General features: G+C 36.7%; 1 protein-coding gene across 2 annotated transcripts in view; it reads right to left on the minus strand.

Annotated features, from left to right (window-relative positions):
* Positions 1 to 14420, minus strand: part of LOC117403662 (phosphatidylinositol 3-kinase regulatory subunit alpha) — a 37147-nt gene extending 22727 nt beyond the window's left edge. Inside the window, exons 1-2 of one of the 2 annotated variants that reach the window (XM_034005934.3) lie at positions 14258 to 14420; positions 11286 to 12016 (exon numbers count right to left, since the gene is read on the minus strand). In XM_034005934.3, coding sequence (XP_033861825.1) covers positions 11286 to 11616 — 331 coding nt within the window. In that variant the 5' untranslated portion in view covers positions 11617 to 12016; positions 14258 to 14420. Of the gene's footprint in view, positions 1 to 11285; positions 12017 to 14063 lie in introns of both variants that reach the window. The other variant, XM_034005933.3, reaches the window with a different exon arrangement.
* Positions 14421 to 22052: the final 7632 nt, after the last annotated feature.

Consider the following 22052-nt stretch of genomic DNA (forward strand, 5'->3'; position numbering starts at 1 on the left):
ACTAACCTTGTTTAAACACGATACTGCACACGTGTTAAATCCTTTCTATTTGATGTACATTTTAAAAGCAAATAAAGGTCAAAATGAACTGCAGCAAAATGCAAACAGTTTACTGGCCTCTGTTAAAAATATTCTACGGACACACGAAAAGTCCTATTTAGGTAAGTATAGCAACCAAATGCAATAGCAAAAACGTACAGCCCTCTTTTTTGGGATTAAGGCTACGCTTTTCCTATTCTTTAAATCTAGCAAGACTTTTTTTTTTTTTTAAACTTACTAACAAAGTATTTATTAATTCATTTAAAACATGTTTTCAAAAAGGTGGTAATTTTCCTGAAACCTCTGTATAAAAGCAATTCTACAAATGCAGCAAGAGGAATTAAAATCACAGCTGCTCAAAGGGGACATGTTTAACCAGAGTACTCATTTTCAATTATCTACAGCTCAGAACAACAAATCAAAAACACATTCCATTTTTTTTTTCACCCTGTGAACTTCAGAGCTTTGGCCCCCATTCTAACACATGCTGGGTTCTGCTTTTCCTTACGCAGTGGGCCAGTTCTCTGCTACATGCTCCTAATCCAGTCAGCAGACATGCTTTGTATCCAATAAGATTTGCCAATTTAAACAGCAGTCTCTTGAGGCGATCAAGTAATGAAACACACATGTGCACGCTCTCACGCACATACAGCCCAATAAAACAGCAAACTCCAGAAAAGACCAGCAAACTAAATATATTCCTACATACCTCGGTTCCTTTTTGTGGTAGGTTTCAAGATGTATTTTTTGTTACCATTTTATTTATTTACTTATGTATGTAGGTTAAATGCAATCCTGTTATTGAACCCCCCCTTCAGAAAAAATAAACAGCATGTTATCATTTAAACAAACACCAAAGTACTGTACAAATATACTCAACATATATATGGTGGTACATTTCAAAATACTAAAATACACTTAAATTCTTAAATTCAGTGAAAACATTGCAATGTTTCATGTTGACTAAATAAAATTTGCCCTTTTAAAATGGTTTTGGAATCCTGTAATTTACTTGTATTCAATATTATTTTACCACAGTCATACTTTTAATGTAGCTTCTGGAATTCAACCATAAAGCTTATAATAAGAGCATTTTTAAAACTGCTTCGTGCTTAGCAGTGGCTACTGTGAGAACGTACTATTAACAGAATCTCTGAACTATCCACAGATTCTACTGTGAGAACTTACTATTAACAGAATCTTTGAACCACCCACAGATTCTTCTGTGCATTAATTGCCAAGTGCTTTCACTGAATGCTGCCTAAAGGACAGCAAGATTCCAGAAAGCTTTTAAAGTGGTCCTCTAATTTCTCTCGCTCCCCCTACATTCACAGACAATTTCCCAGGTATTCTTGATACATTTATAAAAGCCAAAACGATACACAAACCAGAGCAAATATCAACCTAAAAACTGTGCTCCACATTGCCATCAGCAGAAGTACAATTTGGGTACAGAGGGTCAAAAGGTTCCGGTTTCTCAAGAACACAGTGCAGACTATTACCAACCACATTTTGTTCTAAGAACAGGGGTTAAACAGAACGCTTCAACTGTTTAATAAATTAATGTCTTTTTTTTTTCTTTTTTGTAATAAATCAAGGCTAATCAAGGCTTAACCCTTTGCGGTCCATTGTTGGACTGGGTCCGACATTGCAATTATTCCTCACAGGTCCTTTGTCGGACTGGGTCCGACATCATTATAGCAACGCAAAAAACGGGTTTCTAGTCGTTTTTTCTCCGGAAAAAGCCGAGAAAACCATTCAATTGCCGAGTGGGAGCGACAGGAGCCGAGACAAGTCGAAAAAAATAAATAAATAGGCGTCTCTCATGATTAGTCATTCATGGTATCTGGTATCAGATAACGGGGCGGTCGTAAGTAAACAAGTTGGCTGACTGAATCAGCGCACAGAGAACACGGACATTTGCAGAGCTTTTTTGAGATGTTATAGTAATAAAATAATGACTTGGATCGCATTATTGAGGAGTTTGGTGATAAAACAAGTGATCAGGAGATGATCGATCGGTATGTACGACTATTATTATTATTTATTTCTTACATAGGTGAAAGCGATAGCGAACGAAAGGGTGGGGCGGGGCTGGAGATGCCTAGTGAGTGCTTTGTTGATATGCAGGGCCATTTAAACCTGTTTGACTGTGGGAAAAAAATACTTTTAAACAGCGCGTCTAAAATTAACTGCGCGTGTGAAAATTAATTAGACCTGACGTGCCTGACGCGCGATTAATAAATGGACCGCAAAGGGTTAAAGTAAAAAACAAACAAACTACAATGAAACAAACCCTTTAATGCAGCTTAAAAGGCAAAGTGTACAGCTAACCAGTGTTTCCTAATGAAGCAATAACCCTTTCACAGTATTTACTGTACTACCAAGGAAAAGTATTTGAAGTGTTTGTTTTCATTTCATAATGAAAAGCCACTCCTTTTTCAAAGACACCACTAATGCACGATTGTTTGGCTCTTTGAAACGTCTTTGAGAAAGAGGAATTCCTGCATGTAAAAAACCTACTGCCCATCCAACTGAAACTTAAATGGATGCAAATCTGCAGGCTAAAACCAATGTATTGGTCCAGTACAGTATGCACTATAGATATGGGGAAAACAAAGGGTTCCTCTGTGTTACTGAACATTCGATTCTGTTGTAACATTCAGATAGACCAAGTTAGGAATTGCAAGATTAGTCTCATAATCTTTGCTTTATGTGAAGGTAAAATTCTGCAGAAGCACCTGTAATAGCCCTCAATAAGCTCATATATCCACACGGACAAAGTCTCTGGCAGACACTCATGCCTTTGTTATTTCCATAACTGGCTTCTTTATCAACTGCACAATCTAAAAACTTTGTAGTTAAGAAAACTTCTCAATAGAAAACCACATCTAAAATGTATTTTCAGTGGCTAGAGTAAACTTCTCCAACAATGTAAGACAAAAAAAAATACCCTGCACCCTGAAACGTTTCACCGCATTTGAGAATATAAAAGATGAAACTTATTAATTGTTTATTAATTGTTGAAATAATTGTTTAAAAAACATAAAAAAATAACAAAATATTCCTTAACTGAGGTTAATATTGGTATGAGAGGATACGTCACTGTAAAAGGCACTATATTGTCTGCACTCACTGTGTCCGGAGCTTCATCAGCATGTACCACTTCCACTGAATCATCGCATCGGAAAAACTTAAGAAACTTGAAACAAGTCCATTAAGCACAAATTATTTCTTTATCTGTACTGTAAGAGGAACAAGCATGGAAAATCTAGCATCAACACCACAGTATACTGTATTACTGCAACAGAGAGATCCTAAACAAACTGCAAAGCAACATTGAACATGCACAGTGATCAATAACAAATAAAGATCTTTTAACACAAACCGCAGCACAAAAAAACATGCGCCAGCTATGCATCTGTTAAATGAAGCCCACAGACCTAACTCACAGCTGCCTGGTCAGCTAACTACCATTAAGTGTAAGCAAACTTCCCAGCTGAAGCCTGGCAACCCGAATCTCTTTAAGAATATTGTTCAATGCAGCAGATGTTCATGGTAACACTTGCGGGGTCCAGGAAAGGAGCAGGGACATTAGCTCAAACTCAAACTATGCAATGTGTAACACTGATGCAGAAGGCTGTGTGTTGATCTTTCCAGCTGAACTGCACACATGCTTGGAAGGAACATTCATTCAACTTGGGCACAGCACAAAGATCTAAAACTACTGTACCTTGCATGCCAGTTTAAAAATAAAAAAAACCTTTGTATGAAATTTATTTAAAAAATGTACACGTTTTTCACAGGTGGGTCATCAGACCTCAAAAACTACACAGCCCCTTAATTAAAAAACCCCGAGATGGAAGCTGGGGCTGGGTACTTCAGGGTAGCATCAAAGACAGATGTGTTACTGTATGCAGGCCTACATTCCAGCTTCATAAAGCATCCTCTGTATACTTTCCAACCTAAATTCTCTTCCTGTCACAGTCATGAATAGAGTGCAGCAAAAACCACAAAAAAACTCCCAAAACAAAGCTTAGAAACATCTATCAGTAAGCCCCTGTACCATCCTGACAACAGAAGCGTTAACAGGCTGACGGCTTTTAAGAATGAGCCCTGCAGCAAATTCTTTACAAGGCAAGTCTTGTTCTTTTTTTGCTGACATCACAGCTAAAAAGCTAATGAAACAACAATCTGGAGTTTCACACTTTGCAGAAGTTCAATTACTGCACTTCACAGTGATCGGAGATACTAGTCTTTGTGGAGCGGAGGTCTGATTAGATTTCCATGAAGTCTGGAACCGTGCACATTAAACGACACATAGGGCTCAACAACAAAATGAAAGGATATGAATACTGTCTTGCAATAAATGATTTATTTATTTTTAAACTTTGCATCATTTACTGAACCCACAGGTGCATTAACATTTAAAAGCACCTTCAATTCAAGACTGATACATTACTGAAAACTGGATTCAAACTATCTTTTCCTTATAAAAAAACTAACTGGATTTGTTCTCCAGACTGCTGCTAAGAAATGCTGTTTTTCTACTGCAGTATTCCCCACATGGCTTTATACTAAGAGTAACTGCAAACGAGCACCACTTTCATACCAATGCCATACAGAAACACAGCACAGATGTGATTACATTCATTTAGGGTTTAGCTGTTATATTCACACATGGACAAGGCAATCTGCACTACTTACTGACTTCATTTTTAAAACTATCGTTGACCCTTTTTCAAAATCAGAATAACTAAAACCAAGTTAGACCAAGATCAACACTGGATTTCACAATCATGTAAAACCAAGCAAGCGTACTGTATCGGCACATTATGAGAGCTCAGCTATTTATGCCTGTCAATGTTAGGAAGTGTGAACTCTTTCACAAATTTACAGAAGCAACTGTAAAACTACTGAAAATAACATTCAGTTTTGAATGCCAAGGCTTACAATGTGATTCAACTTACAATACTTGTATTGTATAGAGCACAATGCAACTAGAGGTAACGGATCCATTAGCTCCCAAAGTTACACAATAATAGACAGGTACCTCCCTGTCCAAAGAGTCTGACACTCTCAACAAAAGGCTTGTACAAAAGAATATCCTTTCCAAGTTGCATTATTAAAATAATGCGAAGTGTGAAATGACATTACATAACAGGGGCTGTACAGTATCTCTATTGTCAGGCATACGCATACCCAGGGTGCAATAGTAACTCACTTATGGTCATTCGCAAACCGCTTTACTGCTTTATCAGTTCAATGCCAGGCACTGCAGCAGAAAGAACTAAATGGCTTTACTGTATGTTGAATTAAATGTTTACAGTTGTTTAACATTACATTCAACAGATGGGTGCAGAATTTACTTTGAGTTCTGCAGGTCAAATACTATCCTAACGTCAGCAATGGAATGCCCCAAACACTGGCAAGCATACACAGTAACTCATCAGCAGGGTCATTGAAACTGAATCAGGCTGACAGATTTCTTGAGAAACCAAGAATTTTTTTTTTTTAAAAAGTACTAAAGCAGTTTATTTTCACATCTGTAGTTCTGTACAGACAACCCCCTGTGGTTAAAAATGCACGGTGCCTCTGCTGCCTAAAAGCTCTGCAAATCTGAAGAACATTATCAAAACATAAAAATGGGGGTGGATGGGGAAAAGGCTGCCAAAGCCTTCAATGAATGGCAATGAATCACAAATACTCTGAGGCAAGAAGAATTCAACACCCAGCCTCCCCCAAGCACAGGCCCCTCAGCGCGTGAACAGAGGCCCATTCTTTTCCTGATACTACATTTGCACTAGCTTCAAGCCTAGCTCCGCCACTCACCCTCTGTGACACATTGCTTTTCCCCCCCAGTTTGTAGGACAACATTTCAACACCCAAGCAAAGAATTTTTTTTGCCTCTAAACAATACAATAAAACCGAACTGCCACACACACAAAAAAAAAGGGTTGAGTTTGAGAATGGCTGTCAGAGTTGGAAATTGAAAAGCGTAAAAGGGGTCCAATTTATCTGGAATGCACTAATTAGCCACAATCCAGGAATTAGGAATTTAAAACTGCCATTGGACAACAAATAAAACATACAATTTTTACCGTTGCCCACCACTAATAATGATGTAATACGGTATTTACAGCTAGCATGACTAAATAAGTTAAAGTAATTTACTGAGGTGAGTTTTAATGGGTTAATTTGGTTGGATATCAAACTACAGTACATTTGAATTGCAAATTTTGACTTTCAGGGTGTTTAAAAAAAATGTAATTTGTTTTTGTAAATTGTGTATAAACTGTCCTGTAACAGCAAAGCAATCCACACAAATTATGATATTTCAAATTTGACTCATATATGAATAGCTAATTTTACAAAACAAGTACAGATACGACTCTTCTTGAAGATACTGCAGACACTTGACAGCTGCACACAAATGTGACAGGATTCTGGAAGGCACATGATGTTCTCCCTCCACCCCAAACCCCGAAGGCACTTGGAATTCCATTTGGCAAGCGCTTCACATTTTTAGACACGTTTTAGCTCCCTCCCCCCTCACAAATAATAATTAAGTCCCATAATGATTGAAGGCACAGGGAGGCTACACAAAGGTAGGGATTCCAAAAGGTACATTTATTAGCATCTTATTAATTTATTTTTTATTTTTGCCAAGCAGGATTTTGAAATATTAAAAGGATACTTAACACCAATAACAATAAAACATTGCTACGATTGAATTGAAAATCGATTTTTCGATCGATTCCATTCCTCATTATATACATCGATATAAATACTGGATAATATATTCAATAATTACATTTCTGTAACGCGCATAGTTAACAACCTTATTTAAAGTTTATCAATGAAAACTCACCGAACGCCCTGCCTTGCTATTTACAGTATTTCTGCCATTCAAGCAGTTTTGAAAGTGCTTTGCAAGTACGCCCCTCTCTGTATTCGATGTAAACAAACTAAAAAGCGTGTCGCCTTGAATCTAGAGCAGAACGACAGGCTTGTATTCCTGGCAAACAGTCTGTAAATAAATTGAAGAAAACTGACTGTATATAGCTTGTGCTTCTTTAGCGTTTCAAAATGAACTGTTATATAATGAATATGTAACAATATTCAATAACATTAAAAAAAAAAAAAAAATCATTGATGTTAACCGCAATTTTGAACTATCAGCTTGACCTATAGAGGGTATGCATGTTGTGGTAAGTAAATCACATTATTGTTATTATTATTATTATTATTATTATTATTATTATTATTGTTTTAAGCAGGGATTTCCACATTGTGCGTTTCACAGATAGTGAAGGTTAGGTGGTACAGTATTAACAAGATGCAATGTGTGATGCTGCAGCTGGCACTAAATTGTGTCTAGTTTATATAGACTAGCCTACATTCCAAAGAACTGTAATCTGTTTGGAATAAATACTTTAGTAACACCCCTGTAGTGTGTTAAACTTGCTGTAGACGTGTTGTTTTTTTCTCTCTCTCTTTCTCCTGACGCTACCAAGGCGTAATTACCTCTCGCATTCAACTGGTGTGCACAGGCTTTTACTGAACAGCAATGAGATTATCAATCACGTCGGGGGGACAGGAATGGAGTGACAATGTATGCGTGCGGTACAATCATCGATATTTATTCAAACAATTCGATTTTGTGTGCCCAATTAAATCGAGGCTTAACTGACAGCCCTAGCGTATAATAATTATTATTATTATTATTATTTATTTATTAGCGTATTGTGGCATTTTGCAGCATCTTCGTGATGTCAGTTGTTAATCAGCACAATGAAAAGTCGCTGCACCTGCTCTAAAACAGAGTTTGTCATTTTTCGATCACATCTAGTGAATTGTATCCAAATACATGTGATAAGTTTCTTTTGATGCTCAGTATACATTAATAATAGGTTAAGTAATGAACCGCTGAAGCATGCGCATAGCTCAACATAATGCAAAATGGAAGGCCAATGGTGCTTATGCAGCATGCAAATACCATAGCTACCTCTGTGACTATGAAGGGGAGTTATTGCGTTTCAGAGGTCGCATTAATGTAACATTTTGCGTCCTAGATGCAAAATAAATCCATTGGACGGAAAAATATTTTTTGTCTTGTGTTCACGGGACGCACAGAATGGAAAGGGATGCATATTCGCAGTAATCTATTACACTGCAGCAAAATGACCGTAAAATACAGCTGTGCCGCGTTATAACGCCACCCTCGCATACCGCCAGCTATTCTCTCTGAACAAATGTCACCAATATAAAAACAGTGCTATTTGTACCCGTTATATAGCCACCCCGCTGTCCACCACCCGCCAACTTCCCAAGCCAAGCAAACGTAAATATAAGCATTGTAGTTTCCCTAATTGTAGCGCCAGCGAAATAATCATGGTCAATTAAACTTATGCAATTAACCTTTGACTCACTTTCCTAATTCGTTGTTAACTGAACGTTCATACCAGTGTCATCAACACTCCCGCTCCCAAAGCAAAACAGAAAGTACAAAATGGCGAGTCGACACTACATTTAACAGCAGAGCAAAAAACGATAAATCTGCATGTATGCATCTGAAAATAAGAAAGCAAGTCAGCAAGACATCGCAAATGTTTTCTCGCCTAAGTGAGGTATATACTGTTCACGAAGGACAACTGGGAGACATTCTAATGGATAAAAGCAAATGGCTTACCTTGATGGAACGGGTCGATTTGTTTAACCTGAAAAAGGTTAAACAAATAAACAGTAAAAGTTCAAATGACATTACAGTAAATTAAAATAAAGTACGCTTTTTTTTGTTTAAGGAATTGTTGTTTGGGTGATGTGAAACTAAATGACTGTTTTACAGCAAAATATACAGGATTTCAAATAAACCGCTCATTCGCCGTTAATTGAGATGCCGCTATCCTGAAATGTGACATCACTTGGTGCAAGCAGCGTACACAGTGGTTAAATAATACTTCAGTGTGTGGCGTTTGCCTACGAGCCTGACCCTGATTGGTATGTATAGGGTTTGTTGTATATTAATATAAAATAAACTTGATTATACTGTGTTTGTATTTATTGTTAATAATGCTAAAAACACAAATGTCTCTGCGCGCATATGTTAATTTTATTTATTTATTTATTTATTTATTTATTTATTAAATCTCATAATATCACGATATGGAAATTATCGATATCATATCAAAATATTGATATCGGTGCCCATCCCTACTAATAACATTGTCCTCCATTCAGATTTGTATTTTCATTTCATAACCACCAACACCCCACCCTACCCCACCCATACCAAGCAATTAAAATATCTTATCCTGCTTAAGCCTGCAGGGCGATTGCATAGTTCTGTGTTGAACTCTTGCCAAAGGCCAACGGTTATGTAAATGGAGAAGTCTCATGGATCAGTATAGAGTTGCAGTATACAGCAAACATCTGTGTCTTCAGAACAGCAGAGAAATGGCTGTGGACTGTACATGGAACCATAGAAGGCACTGCCTTTGCTGGGGTCACAGGAATCCCCCCACCCCAACAACTTTATTTCCTTCCTCAACACTAGGGAGCAGGGAGGGCACGGCTGTGTGTTTTGAAAACCTACCTCTAGAAAACTGAAAGTGATTTTCACGCAAACTGTTCTGTTCAGGCCGACATGCATTAAAAGGATAACAAAAAAATAAACCTTTCAGCTAAAACAAAGTCTAAATTGACTCAAACGATAAAACAGCTGCTGACATTGGCGGTTGACAAACATCTTTGTTTTTATATCAAGCTATTTAGTTGCCATGCAGACTTTCAGCATTTGACTTCACAATTCCCAACAAATTACAAACAGAACTAAATATACATCTATACAAAAAAAGAAAAACAGACATTACTGACAAAAGCCTATAAACCCAGATACCAGAAACATTTCCGGTTTTGTTATATTTTTATATGGAAACAATTTGCCACCGTTTGTGGTTTAGCACTACAGTAAGTGTATTAAAAAAACAAAAAAAAACAAAAAAAACACACAAACAAAACAAAATGTTACTTAAAAAAAAACAACACTACAGGCCACTACAAGGATCTGCATTTTGAAATCATGAGAACGATCACTTTTTGCAACAGAGGGGGAAAAAAAAGCACTTGTTTATGTTTCTCATTCCATTTATATAATAATCTGTCAAGATTATCAACTTTTCCATTCCATCACTGAACCCAAGTGCTAAGGCTGGAGATGATGTTATCTTAATTTCAGGACATTATTTAAATGAACCACTCCTTCAGCCACTTTCCACAGGGTACATTCAAATGTATTTGAATACAGAATAGTGAGTCACAATTCACTTGTAGGGGAGTTTCTGTAAAACAAATAATGTTGTATTTCTATTTTTTTAAAGAAATACATTGCAGGAATAGAGGATGGAAGTTTGGTTTGTGGATCTGTAAAAGTTGAATCCAGAGCAGAAACAGAAACTAAAACAGGCAAACCAGCAAATACATTTCGATCGCACACAAGAAGAAACACACGTCGACTTCAATGTTGGGCCTTATTTCCCCAAGGGGAAGCAAGCATTCGGGTTACAGCCATCCAGAGGGTGCTGTGAAAACACTCCAACAGTATAACAGACATGTAGCATCAAGCTAAGTTTTCAGACAGCATACATTATCTTAAAAACAAAATAAAACAAACAAAAAACACAGAAAAGTTCTAATTACAATGTTAAAAAAATATACATTCGATCAGTAGAAATACTTTCCAGCAAATCACATCAACAAAGAAGAAAGTGAACGCACATCATTTTAAACAGCAGCTACTACGAGTAAGGTTATTTATAATGACGTGGGCATCTGAGGTGTGGTATGTTTGTTTGTTTAACCAATTATAAATACATTTAATGATGAAAAGCTGAAATCCAGCACGCATTTCTACAAACGAAATGAAACCACACAAGTCTGACTACAGGAGGCGAGTTTCTACAATAAATTTCCATTTAACTAGCAAATTATTCGGGCAACAGGTGTAATTTCTCTAGCCACAAGAGTCTTCGTAAATGCAATAAATGAAAAAGGGAAGTCTCGATCATTATCAAGATTAAAATGGAATCTGACGTCAATTGAAAAGAAAGGATTCAGGAAATATGCGGCGTGACGCTTGGCTGAATGATCACTTGGATCCTGACTGGACAGTCAGGAAGGACCAGTGCAGGTAAGTATCAGCTGACATACAAGGGAAGAATGTGTTGGAGGATAATTACCAGACTTACCTTGCTCTGAATCGGAATCGGCTTTGTCTGGCCCGGGAGCCACCGGCAGTGGCCTTGGAGGTCGAGGTTTGGGTGTTGGAGGTGAAATCCTCTTCTTGCCCATGAACTCAACATAGGTTCCAGGGAAGTCGCCTTTTTCCTGTGTGGTTTCATTAAACCCTGCGAGCCATCCAATTTCTTCAGGTCTCTCTTCCATTCCATCACTGTACCCAAGTGCTACCAAGGCCCCCTTATTCACAATCAGTATGTCTCCTACATGCAGATCAATATCTTCTTCCCTTTCTTTTTTGTATTCGTACAGGGCTCTGTACTGGTATCCTTCCGCACTCATTTTGAAAACTTAAGTGTCAGATATTATTAATCCAGTGGAACCAAAATATACAGCAACACATAAAGGATTTGTCCTGCCTGCTTATTTTTTTCCACCCTCCCAATTATATACACATATAATTAAATATATGAATCTGAAAATCAGATATGAGAGATATTGTCACGTGGCTTGTAAAAAGGGTCGAAGTCCTCAATATCCTTTTTTTGCAAAATGTCCTTTCTGGGTTGGGTTATTTTTCTTTTCTACTTCCTCTTTTCCTGCAGCTCAGGAATTTGTCAGCGCCTCAAAATGTAGCTTGGTTTTTGAGTTCTGCAGTCTGTTGCACCTTCATGGTGCTTCAGACACAATCTGCCCATCTGTCTAATACCTTCTGCAGCCGCACTCCATTCGCTCGCCTGACCTAGAAAGAAAACCAGCCCTTATATTATATATGGCCTTAAGGAAACGCTGCACAATTAATAGCACAATAACCGATCAATCATAAACCCTTTAAGGTACAAGGGACACATGTGTCTCACAAATAATTACACCAACTTTCCTATTTTTGCAATGTGCATGGAACACAGTTTGAAATTTACTGACAGGGTGTGGATCTGGTCATCCAAATTGTCAGTTTCCTCCTGATACTTGAGTCACTCAAATGTATTTTAAGGAGAAACCATATGAACAACTGTTCAATTCCCTGTGTACCTTAAGGGGTTTTGACATTTTCTTCACTGGTAGAGCATTTTGCAGTAGCATGTTATACATTCCCCAATAAGTGTAAACCCTGACTGGTATTAATAAGGGGACGCTGTAAAAATAACAGATTCCCCATGTAAAGTTTATTTCAAATTACGTTTAAAAAGACGCTTAAATGGTGGTGTCAATCATTTAGGCACACATTGCTAGGCGTACAAGCTATACTGTAAGCAGGAGAGGAGAGAGAGAAATATATATATATATATATATATATATATATATATATATATATATATATATATATAATTTAAATGTGACAGCAGTTCAATAGAAGGCTTGTTTTAAAAGTCGTATCATGACATAATATAACACGAATAAATGTGTAATTAAGGAAGACATTGATATTGATAAAAGTATGTAGGCCTATTCTTTTATAGGCCGTAGGGGTTCATATTACATCAACTGCTTGGAGTGCAATCGAATGAAAAAGGCATGTCTGTTTGTAACTCGCACACTGGTGGCTGGGAGTTACTGTGCAGTATGTGGCAACACGCTCTACAAGAGTGAAGGAAAAACAATGCGTTTATACATTAATGGTTGGAATCTGCAGATCGGTTTAATTTCCAGCACTTTTCTAATTCGTGCTTGAATTAGACAGGAATAAATTCATTTAAGAGCTATAGCTGGCAATAAAACCAGTAAAAGAACATGCCACTAAATGTCTAGACACAGATTAGGTTAACTGAAATTACTGTAACTGTACCCCTTCGTACGTTTATTTTCTCAAATTCCATTAATCTTTTGCCAAAAATGTAGATGACAGTCCAGATGACATTAAAAATAACATTTCCTTTATGTGTTTAAAAATTGAAATACAGATTTGTAAAATAAATAAATAAATAAATAAATAAATACCACCAGGGTCCAAGATTAATCAACACACTACCAGCAAAATAGAGAAAAGTCTATGCGCGACACGTTTTATTACATTATTCTAATGGTATAGGCTACGTTACGGATGTGGGCCACGTTTCAACCGTGTTGACTGATTCTTGTGCTTGGGCTGCTTTTTCTGTGCCCAGATTCTGATCGATGTTCGATGTAGAATTAAATCTCTACCGATTCTATACAACAATAGACTTAAGCGTCTGTATTTCGGTTCTCTCTATAACACTGATTTAAAAATAAATAAACAAATAAAGAAAGAAAGAACGATAGCAAACTATTACTCACGACAGAAAGTAACGTCCATTGTTGCATTATTACTAGTAGTAATAACGTTTTGTTTCGTTTCTTGTATCACTGTACGTACTGTATGCATACGGTAGTAACTTACATTGCACTAAAAATAATGAAATGCTTAATTCCTTGAAACAATCTTAAATATGTGGATTCTTTTTTCCTCACTAAGAGCTGGACAAAGGAAGCTGTCTTTTTATAGATTGAAATACTTTACAGCCCATCATACACACACTTACCGTATATTTAATATTAAAATGCCTACACTGAAATAACAATGCATGTTGTAAAACCTAGCCCTAAACTGTAGACAACAATTGTACGTTATAATAGAATTTACAATATGGATAAACGTTCAGAATTATATTCTTAACTATAAATACAACTATAACATGGATACATCCAAGTTACTAATGCATTTGCAGTCCAAATTCCACAATATAATGCAATTGGATTTCACGAAGGAAAAAAAATGTCCTTTGCCCCTTCGAATTGGCTGATTAATCCAAGGATTACCACAAACTCACTTGCCTGCAAAAGCGTCGTCCGCGCGGAATGCTCCTTCCTTTCCGAATACACCGACGCAATTCCTACTTAAAAAAAACTCCACACAATTTTTCTGACACAAATTTTGGACGCCAAAAAAATAAATCCCGGTTAGGATTTTGTCCTGTAGTAAATTCTGGGTGTTTAAAAAATAAATACATCAAACAAAACTCACACGCGGTGTGGTATTACTCCCGTCCTGCTCTCTTCACGACCCACAGCTCATCCTTCCAAGACAAACACTACCACAACTCAACTACACAGACCATCAAAAAGCTTCAGCAAGAGACTGCTAGACCACGCCCACAAGCAGAGAACTAGCTCCGCCTCACCAGAGCAGGAGCGCTGGGAGATCAGATAAGCCTTCCCCTGCCTGTGACGACACAATCACAATTGAAATATCCCAGCGGATCAATCTGCTATTAAAACGACTCCCAAAAAACTTTGACTGTACATCTCTTATTAATACTGTACTAGCTAAATATCATTCAAAAAATCAAAATGATCAGACACTGTTTCTAATGCATTTTTTTTTCAGAATAACTTATATAGTCTTTAAAAAGTACAAAAAAACCTAACAAGTTCAACTTTAATAAAAATATATAATACGTTCTTTAATATAAACCCCTAGTAATATTCTTTTTTTATGTATTGATTTATGTTAATGTATTTTGTTTTGTATTTACTTTGCTTTCAAACTGTTATTAATGTAGCTGTTCTTTATACATGCAAATTCAGGATTGTATGCATGCCTAGACAGTTATGGAAGATGATAAACTCAAACTAACTTTCTTCGTTTAATCGTGTATCTTTTTTACTACGTATTGTTGTTTAATCATAATGTAATAAAATAGTGGTTTTAGGGTGACGGAAATTGCATTAATCAACGCCACATTTTGTCTGCTCCTAATGGACCCATTGCATGCAGATATAAATTACCGATAAAAGCTCTGTACATTAAGGTCTAAGATCATCTCCCTGCTTAATCCTATATTGTGCTGTATTGCAGTCTAACTCCCAATGGTGGAGCTGAAATCCGTATGATCCAAAAGTAAGTGGTGACGTAAAAGCGTCGTCAGCTTTTTTAACCTGTTACTCTATGAGTATGTATGTTTGTTCCGCTTTTAGCTACAATAGTAGCAGTTTCCATGTTAAAATGTATACAATCCTACATTATGTTGTACCATTTAGTTTCTTGTTGTGTTTGACAACTAGACCAGCAGTGTGGGCAGCAGTGTGGAGTAGTGGTTAGGGCTCTGGACTCTTGACCGGAGGGTCGTGGGTTCAATCCCCAGTGGGGGACACTGCTGTTGTACCCTTGAGCAAGGTACTTTACCTAGATTGCTCCAGTAAAAACCCAACTGTATAAATGGGTAATTGTATGTAAAAATAATCTGTATAATGTGATATCTTGTAACAATTGTAAGCCGCCCTGGATAAGGGCGTCTGCTAAGAAATAAATAATAATAAATAATAGACCACCGGCTTTTACAATCATGTTTGCCTTTCTGTAAATGGTATGTATATATTTCTCTACAATTTAAAGGATCAATAAAACACTCTGACAATTAATAGATCTATGAGCATAACCATTTGCAAACTGCACATTGGTGTGGTATGCTGTGTCAGACAAATGTTACCAATTATCAGGATAATGGTTAATAAAACACTGGTTAGTAAGTGTTTGTTTTGAGCATACAGAAAATAAAACAGTATTATTCCCTGTATTGTACTGCATAGTTAGATATTGCTAGAGATCAAAATTTCCAGGGGTGAACAGAATGTGATTTAAAATTAGAAATGAAACCACTGATGTAGTCATTCGATAAAACGTACAGTAAAACCCCATACATCTCTACATTACGCTCATTTTTGTCCTGTATAAAGGTTTTCGGATAATAATTGCAAACCCATATGGCCGTGGAGCAACAGAATCAGCCGGGGTTCCCACTAGCATGTCAGCGGGAGAGTGGGACTGGAGGAATGTGTGTGAAAGCTACTTACAGGCGGCTGTTGGCACTGATGTAAAATGTAAGCAATGTGTTGACTGGGGTAAAAAAACAAACAGATTTAGCATTGAAATTCCAGCTTGAAAAAGGGTATAGAATGGTAATAAAGCATAGTCACATGTTACCTTTAGCTGCAGACGTATCCTGGTTACTTAACCCCCACCCTTTATATTCTCCTCATCAAGGTAACAGCATGAATGGGGCTGTCATCAGTGACGTCAAAACCAAGCTCAGGTCATGTGTAGTAATGAGCATTGTCAGCCCACAGCCTGCATTAAGTGCTTGCTTCTCCTTTTGTGTGAGTCAGGCTTCCAGGGTGATACTACCATGTAGGCCGGAACACAGGGGGAAGGAATTGATAGGCCTTCTTTTCAGGCAGACCTTTGATTATATGACCCAAAGTAACCAGCTGACAGAGCGGTCTTTATACAGCGTCACGTTCTGTGGAGTGCAACTCTCTCCAGTTGGCCCCAACAATGCTACAGCGTTAGAGGAGATAGCTAACGACATTAAGGAAACAAAACACAAATAATTAATTTCAATAAAAAAAATATAGAATATCCTTGACATGGGAGAGTATTTATTTTAGTTTTTCACTAGTATTTGTCACAGAAATTAATAAATGAAAAAAAAGAATAAGGAGCTAATTCATTTCTTAGACTTTCACATCCCTGTCTGACTTAAAGAATATGGTAGCAATTAGGCACTTTAGACTGTATTGCAATGTTTAAAATGTGCAAGGCTTGCCAGCATGACCAATGTGGAATGCCTTTTTAAACAATGTCTTCCTCTAAGTCCACTGAGAATGCAGTGAGATCACAGTACTCTGAGTTTTGTTTTCCCATTTTCTCCATTCAGTAAGTAATATCAGTATTTAAGAACATCCAGGACAATCTGAATTTCTTAAAAGACATTCTAGCAGTTATGCTACATTTGTATTTGTCCACTGTTGGCAGTGTATGCACATACAGTGCTGTATCTTCAGCAGTAAATCTAATAACATATAAACAATTTTCAGATCCAGTCACAAATTGAAAACTGAAAGCCTAGGTAACTGTTTCAGTTTTTATTGACAATTGGTTACATGTAATCCCTTTCTTTCTTTGTATTCACAATTAAAACCATGACTCGTGTTGAAATGAAGTGATTGTTGAACTTTTTTTTTCAGCAAAGAAATACAAACGATGACATGACACTGGGATCTGTAAATTGATTGCTATGGTTTTTATTTCCTTTAAAAATGTTTGCTGTATAAATTATATTTTCAGATAACTAACAACCCAGGCTTAGTTCATACATTTACCTTTTTGCAAGTTACTAATTTTATAATTGCAGTTTGCTTTTCTTTTGACAAAACATATTTAAATTACACTTTGGAGTAAAGACCTTGGTACATGTGGCCCATGGTGGTTTCATTTACTGGTAAATGATTTGCTCATTGTTTTATCATGTGTCTTCCATGATTATAAAAACTGTAATCCTAACAAAATAACTACAATAAAAAGATTCAGTGTGCTGGCAAGTTGAGTAACTATTGAGTTCAATAGTTGTTAAATACTGATTGGTGGTTGTACTGTTCACTCAGAAATCAGCTACGACCTGTGTCCTCTGTTCTAAAACACAGCAAAGGTCTGTCAGAAGGGTTTAGATCAGGGGTGGTCAATTTCGGTCCTGGAGGGCTGGTGTCCCTCCTGGTTTTTATTCCAATTGTACCCTAAATTACTTAATTGGACCAATTAAGTGCTTATTAGAAGCTTAATTGGTCTAATTAATTAATTTAGGGTACAGTTGGAACAAAAACCAGGAGAGACACCGGCCCTCCAGGACCGGAATTGCCCCCCCCCCCCCCCCCCCCCCGGTTTAGAGTCTCTCTAGTTTTAGTGTCTGTTCACCAAGCAAGAAAGATTTACACAAGAGTAGACATGTCCAAACTTGAAACATTCCAATTGCTATTCCAATTTATGATTACACATGTTGAATGTGAATGTGTTCAAATAAACGCATGTTTGATAATGGACAGAATTCACACCACACACTTTGTGTTAAATGTCTGATTTATGATAACTCAGTTTGGATTATGTTTTTTACCTTGTATATTCAGCCTGCCTAGTCAACACATACGCACTGGTATTATCTTTGGGTTAGGAGGATGCAAACGACGGCATGCTCCAAATTGTATGCCTAGTTCCCGCTTAGTTAGAGAAGTGATTTGCAGAAGCAAACATGGACTCTTAATATTTGCTTATGAATACCTTTAAGGGAGTCACGTGATAAGTAGTAGCTTCCTGAATCCCATCACAGAGTGGACAAAAGCATGATCAATTAAAGACATATTTTAAGGTGGCCCAAAAAGCCAATACAGAGATGCAGTGGGAACAAATAGGAATGGATGTTAAATTGCAAGACAATCCAAAACATTGATTTAATCTACATGACATAGTTTCCTGTAGTTATACTAGTTACTTTTGATGGCATGTTGATCAAACAGTAAGCTGTGAAACGTTTGTAGAAAGGCAACACAATCCTCATTTTCTTGGTTACATTTGTGACACCAACAGACCTGAATACTATGTACAGTAGTCAAGAGATACTTATATATGTTTTGAGATACTGTATACTGATAAACAATCTGTATTATTCCAGAGCTATGTGTAGCATTGTTAACTTGGAAAAACACAGCAGCATCATCATTTTTATTATTTTTGGTGGGTTTTTTGTTTGTTTTTCATTCTAGGTGGATGTTAAAAGTCTTTTAGTATTTCTTACTTCAGCCTTATTAAGTGTTAATTAGTTATGGATGACAGAACGTGTCTGTGTACGGAAACCCTTCTACAAGAACCACTAACCACCACCGCCTACTGCAATTTCTACAGGGAGTTCAGAAAACAGCCCGTGGTTCATAGTGATCTGTGCCAGTACCCTTGCTTCTGCATTTGCATTAGGCTGTAATTTAGATTTTCCCTGTGGGAGCCAAGCTGGAACGTCTCCCTATCAACAGAAGGGGAATACATTGACTAAAGGCTGTGTTTAAAATTCTCTTACAAACTGTTCTCTATTTAAATGACCATTTCTGTCAGTCGAAGGCTGGTTATAATCTGAGAGACGTGTAGTCTGTAGGTCAGCCTAGGGTTTCATCTGTGATAAATCCTCTATTCACAGCCTTGAAGTCACAGAAGAAGTAGTTGGCAGAGATTAGAAACATGATTGTTAAATTCAGCGAGTTAAAGCATGTGCCTAAGACATATTTTAATACGGTACTACAGTGTATGATGTTATGCTTCAGTTTAGATCAAACAGATCACACTGGGCCTGGTACTACTGAGCTATACTAGCTTGTTTGTATTCATACAGAAGTTACATATTATTTTCATTTGCACGTGCCCTTTGAATTTAAACTTTTTGGACAATATCAAGGAAAAAGCTTATTTTACTTTAAAAACAGCAGAGTTGACTCTTCTGTTCATAGGTACAATGTTTTTTTTATTTTTTTTATTTTATTTTAAATGTAGAATTAATGTAGTTAGTCTGACAAAACAGTTTTAGGATCCCATAACCTGACGATCCCACATTTAAAAAAATAATAATAATAACAGTTTGTTTCTGGAATAAAGTATGGAGCTAAGAAGAATGTATTTAATTTAATTTAATTTATATATATATATATATATATATATATATATATATATATATATATATATATATATATATATAACAAAGGGTCAGTAAATTTAAGTCAAATCTACATTAGTACTAAAATACTTAAGTAAGTGGTAGATCCACATTCCCTCAAAGTCTGTATTGTAGTGTTTTCATTAGAGGAGACACTTCCTTGAAATGACTGGCTACAGTATATACAATACAAACCAAACATCCCACGTCTGTATGTTCTAATATAAATCACTGGGTGGATTTTTGCATTACGCATCTAGCTGTCTTTCAGAACATTCACTGAAGCAGCTGACCTGCAAGCTTGAGCATGCAAGCAGGTACAAGCTGAGTCAGTGCATTTTAAAGGGCTTGAGGCCCATTAGGTGTAGAATTGCTATCAATGGAAGTTGAAAATCCTGCCAACTCACTGTGCCAACATGACAAACAAGCCTGTTATTGATTAAACTGTATTGTAAATGTTTTATTGACAAGAGCAGGGGTCACATTGTGAAAGTACCACAATGTACAGTATTTGCTGAACATAAAGAACTAAATAGCTGAAGGAAAATATTCAAAGACATAACAGAACAGAAACACAGCATAGAGTACCCAAACATTTTCAAGCTGTAACAACACAAAGTCAAAGTTTGGAAAGGCTGGTATACTGTACGATGCTAATAAACACCAGATTTGACGTGAACATGATGAAACAGATTTTTTTAGCGTGGGCATGTGGGACTCAAAGTCCTCACACGTCTACTAGCTTGGTGGCAGTTGACCAATAAATAGAGAATAAAACCTGATCAGAAATACCGTAAATACTGTATTGTTTCAAAGAAAAATATTCTGTTCTTGACAATGTTGAATATTTCTGTACATTAATTAAATCAATTTAATTCACCATTGGTGTGTTAATAATGTCGAAACAAGTAATATTCCATATATGCTGAATTCATACATGAACTCAATATTTCCCTAAATGCTTTTCTTTCAAGAAAGAAAAAAACTTCATCAAATGTAGTTACAGGACACATTTTTAGAATGTTGTTGTAACTTGAACAGAACCTTAATTGGATGTGGCACTCATCATTTTGAACACTTTAACATCAGACCTATGATAACATTATCTAAAATATAATCATTTCATTTTTTTATTGCTGGAGGCAAATATAGATGAAGCCAAGCCACTGCATGATTGGTTCATTTAGCATGTACAGACAGAGAAATAACATGCTATCACAGCAAAAGGCATCTGATTGGCTTTCTGTCTGTGAAGGCAGACAGAGAAAACCAGGAGAGAAAAGAATCAACCGATACCTTTTCCATGCTCATTTAGTAACACAAACGTGGTTTAGTTAAAGAAACAACTCAAGAATGCTTAATGCTTTAGGGTAATTTGGAATTTGGAAACTGCAGCAACTTTACCATCCAAAATTAAAGTATAAAATAACGAGTGAAAAAAATAATAACACAAGAAAGAAAAGGGAAGTGTTAATGTTGCTAATGCTTAAGAGGTAGAACATTGATTTTAAAACTTTGATTAACACTATCGTACATTTTTTAACACTATCGTACATTTTCTATCGTACATTTTTTAACAGTATCGTACATTTTTTGTAACCCAGTAAAAAACAACATTTTCCTACTCTCAAAAGTGCCCCATTTTGCTTTTCTCTAGAATCAAGTGGTCGTAGCCAGGAAGGATTTTTCCAGGCAGGTTTTACATGTGATAAAAAACAAAAAAAGCCATACTTAAGTGACCTCAGAAAAATGGCCAATACCACTTTAAATTCAGAATTATTTAGAACTTTATTGGGCTTTTATCCTTTCCTTTGCAAATTATACTTTGAAGTAATAATGGCAGAAGCATTATTATTCTTGGAGAGGGGTGTTGATAATTCATTTTCAATTACTCATCAGATACAGCCAAGCCATTGTACATGAAAAATAAATATTGACAAAGCACAAAAGAAAATATTGTTATGGGCTAAAACATGTTTCTAGGTGAACCTTAAATATTTCAAGAACATAAAAAAAAAATCAGACCACGAAAAATGTAGAAATAATATAGATATAATATATTGGCCAGGGTGTTCTCGGCTCACGCACCAGCGCCCCCTGTAGTCTGGCCGGGCGCTTGCGGGGTTGCCTGTAAGCTGCCTAGAGCTGCTGTAACTCTGAGGTGGCTGCATGGTGGGCCTGCAGTGTGAAAAGAAGCAGTCGGCTGACGGCATACACTTCGGAGGATAGCGCGTGTTCGTCTTCACCACTCCCGAGTCAGCGAGGGGGGTGGGAGCAGTGAGCTAAGCCTAA

This window comes from Acipenser ruthenus, chromosome 2 (genome assembly GCF_902713425.1).
Source record: "Acipenser ruthenus chromosome 2, fAciRut3.2 maternal haplotype, whole genome shotgun sequence".
Taxonomy (NCBI): Eukaryota; Metazoa; Chordata; class Actinopteri; order Acipenseriformes; family Acipenseridae; genus Acipenser; species Acipenser ruthenus.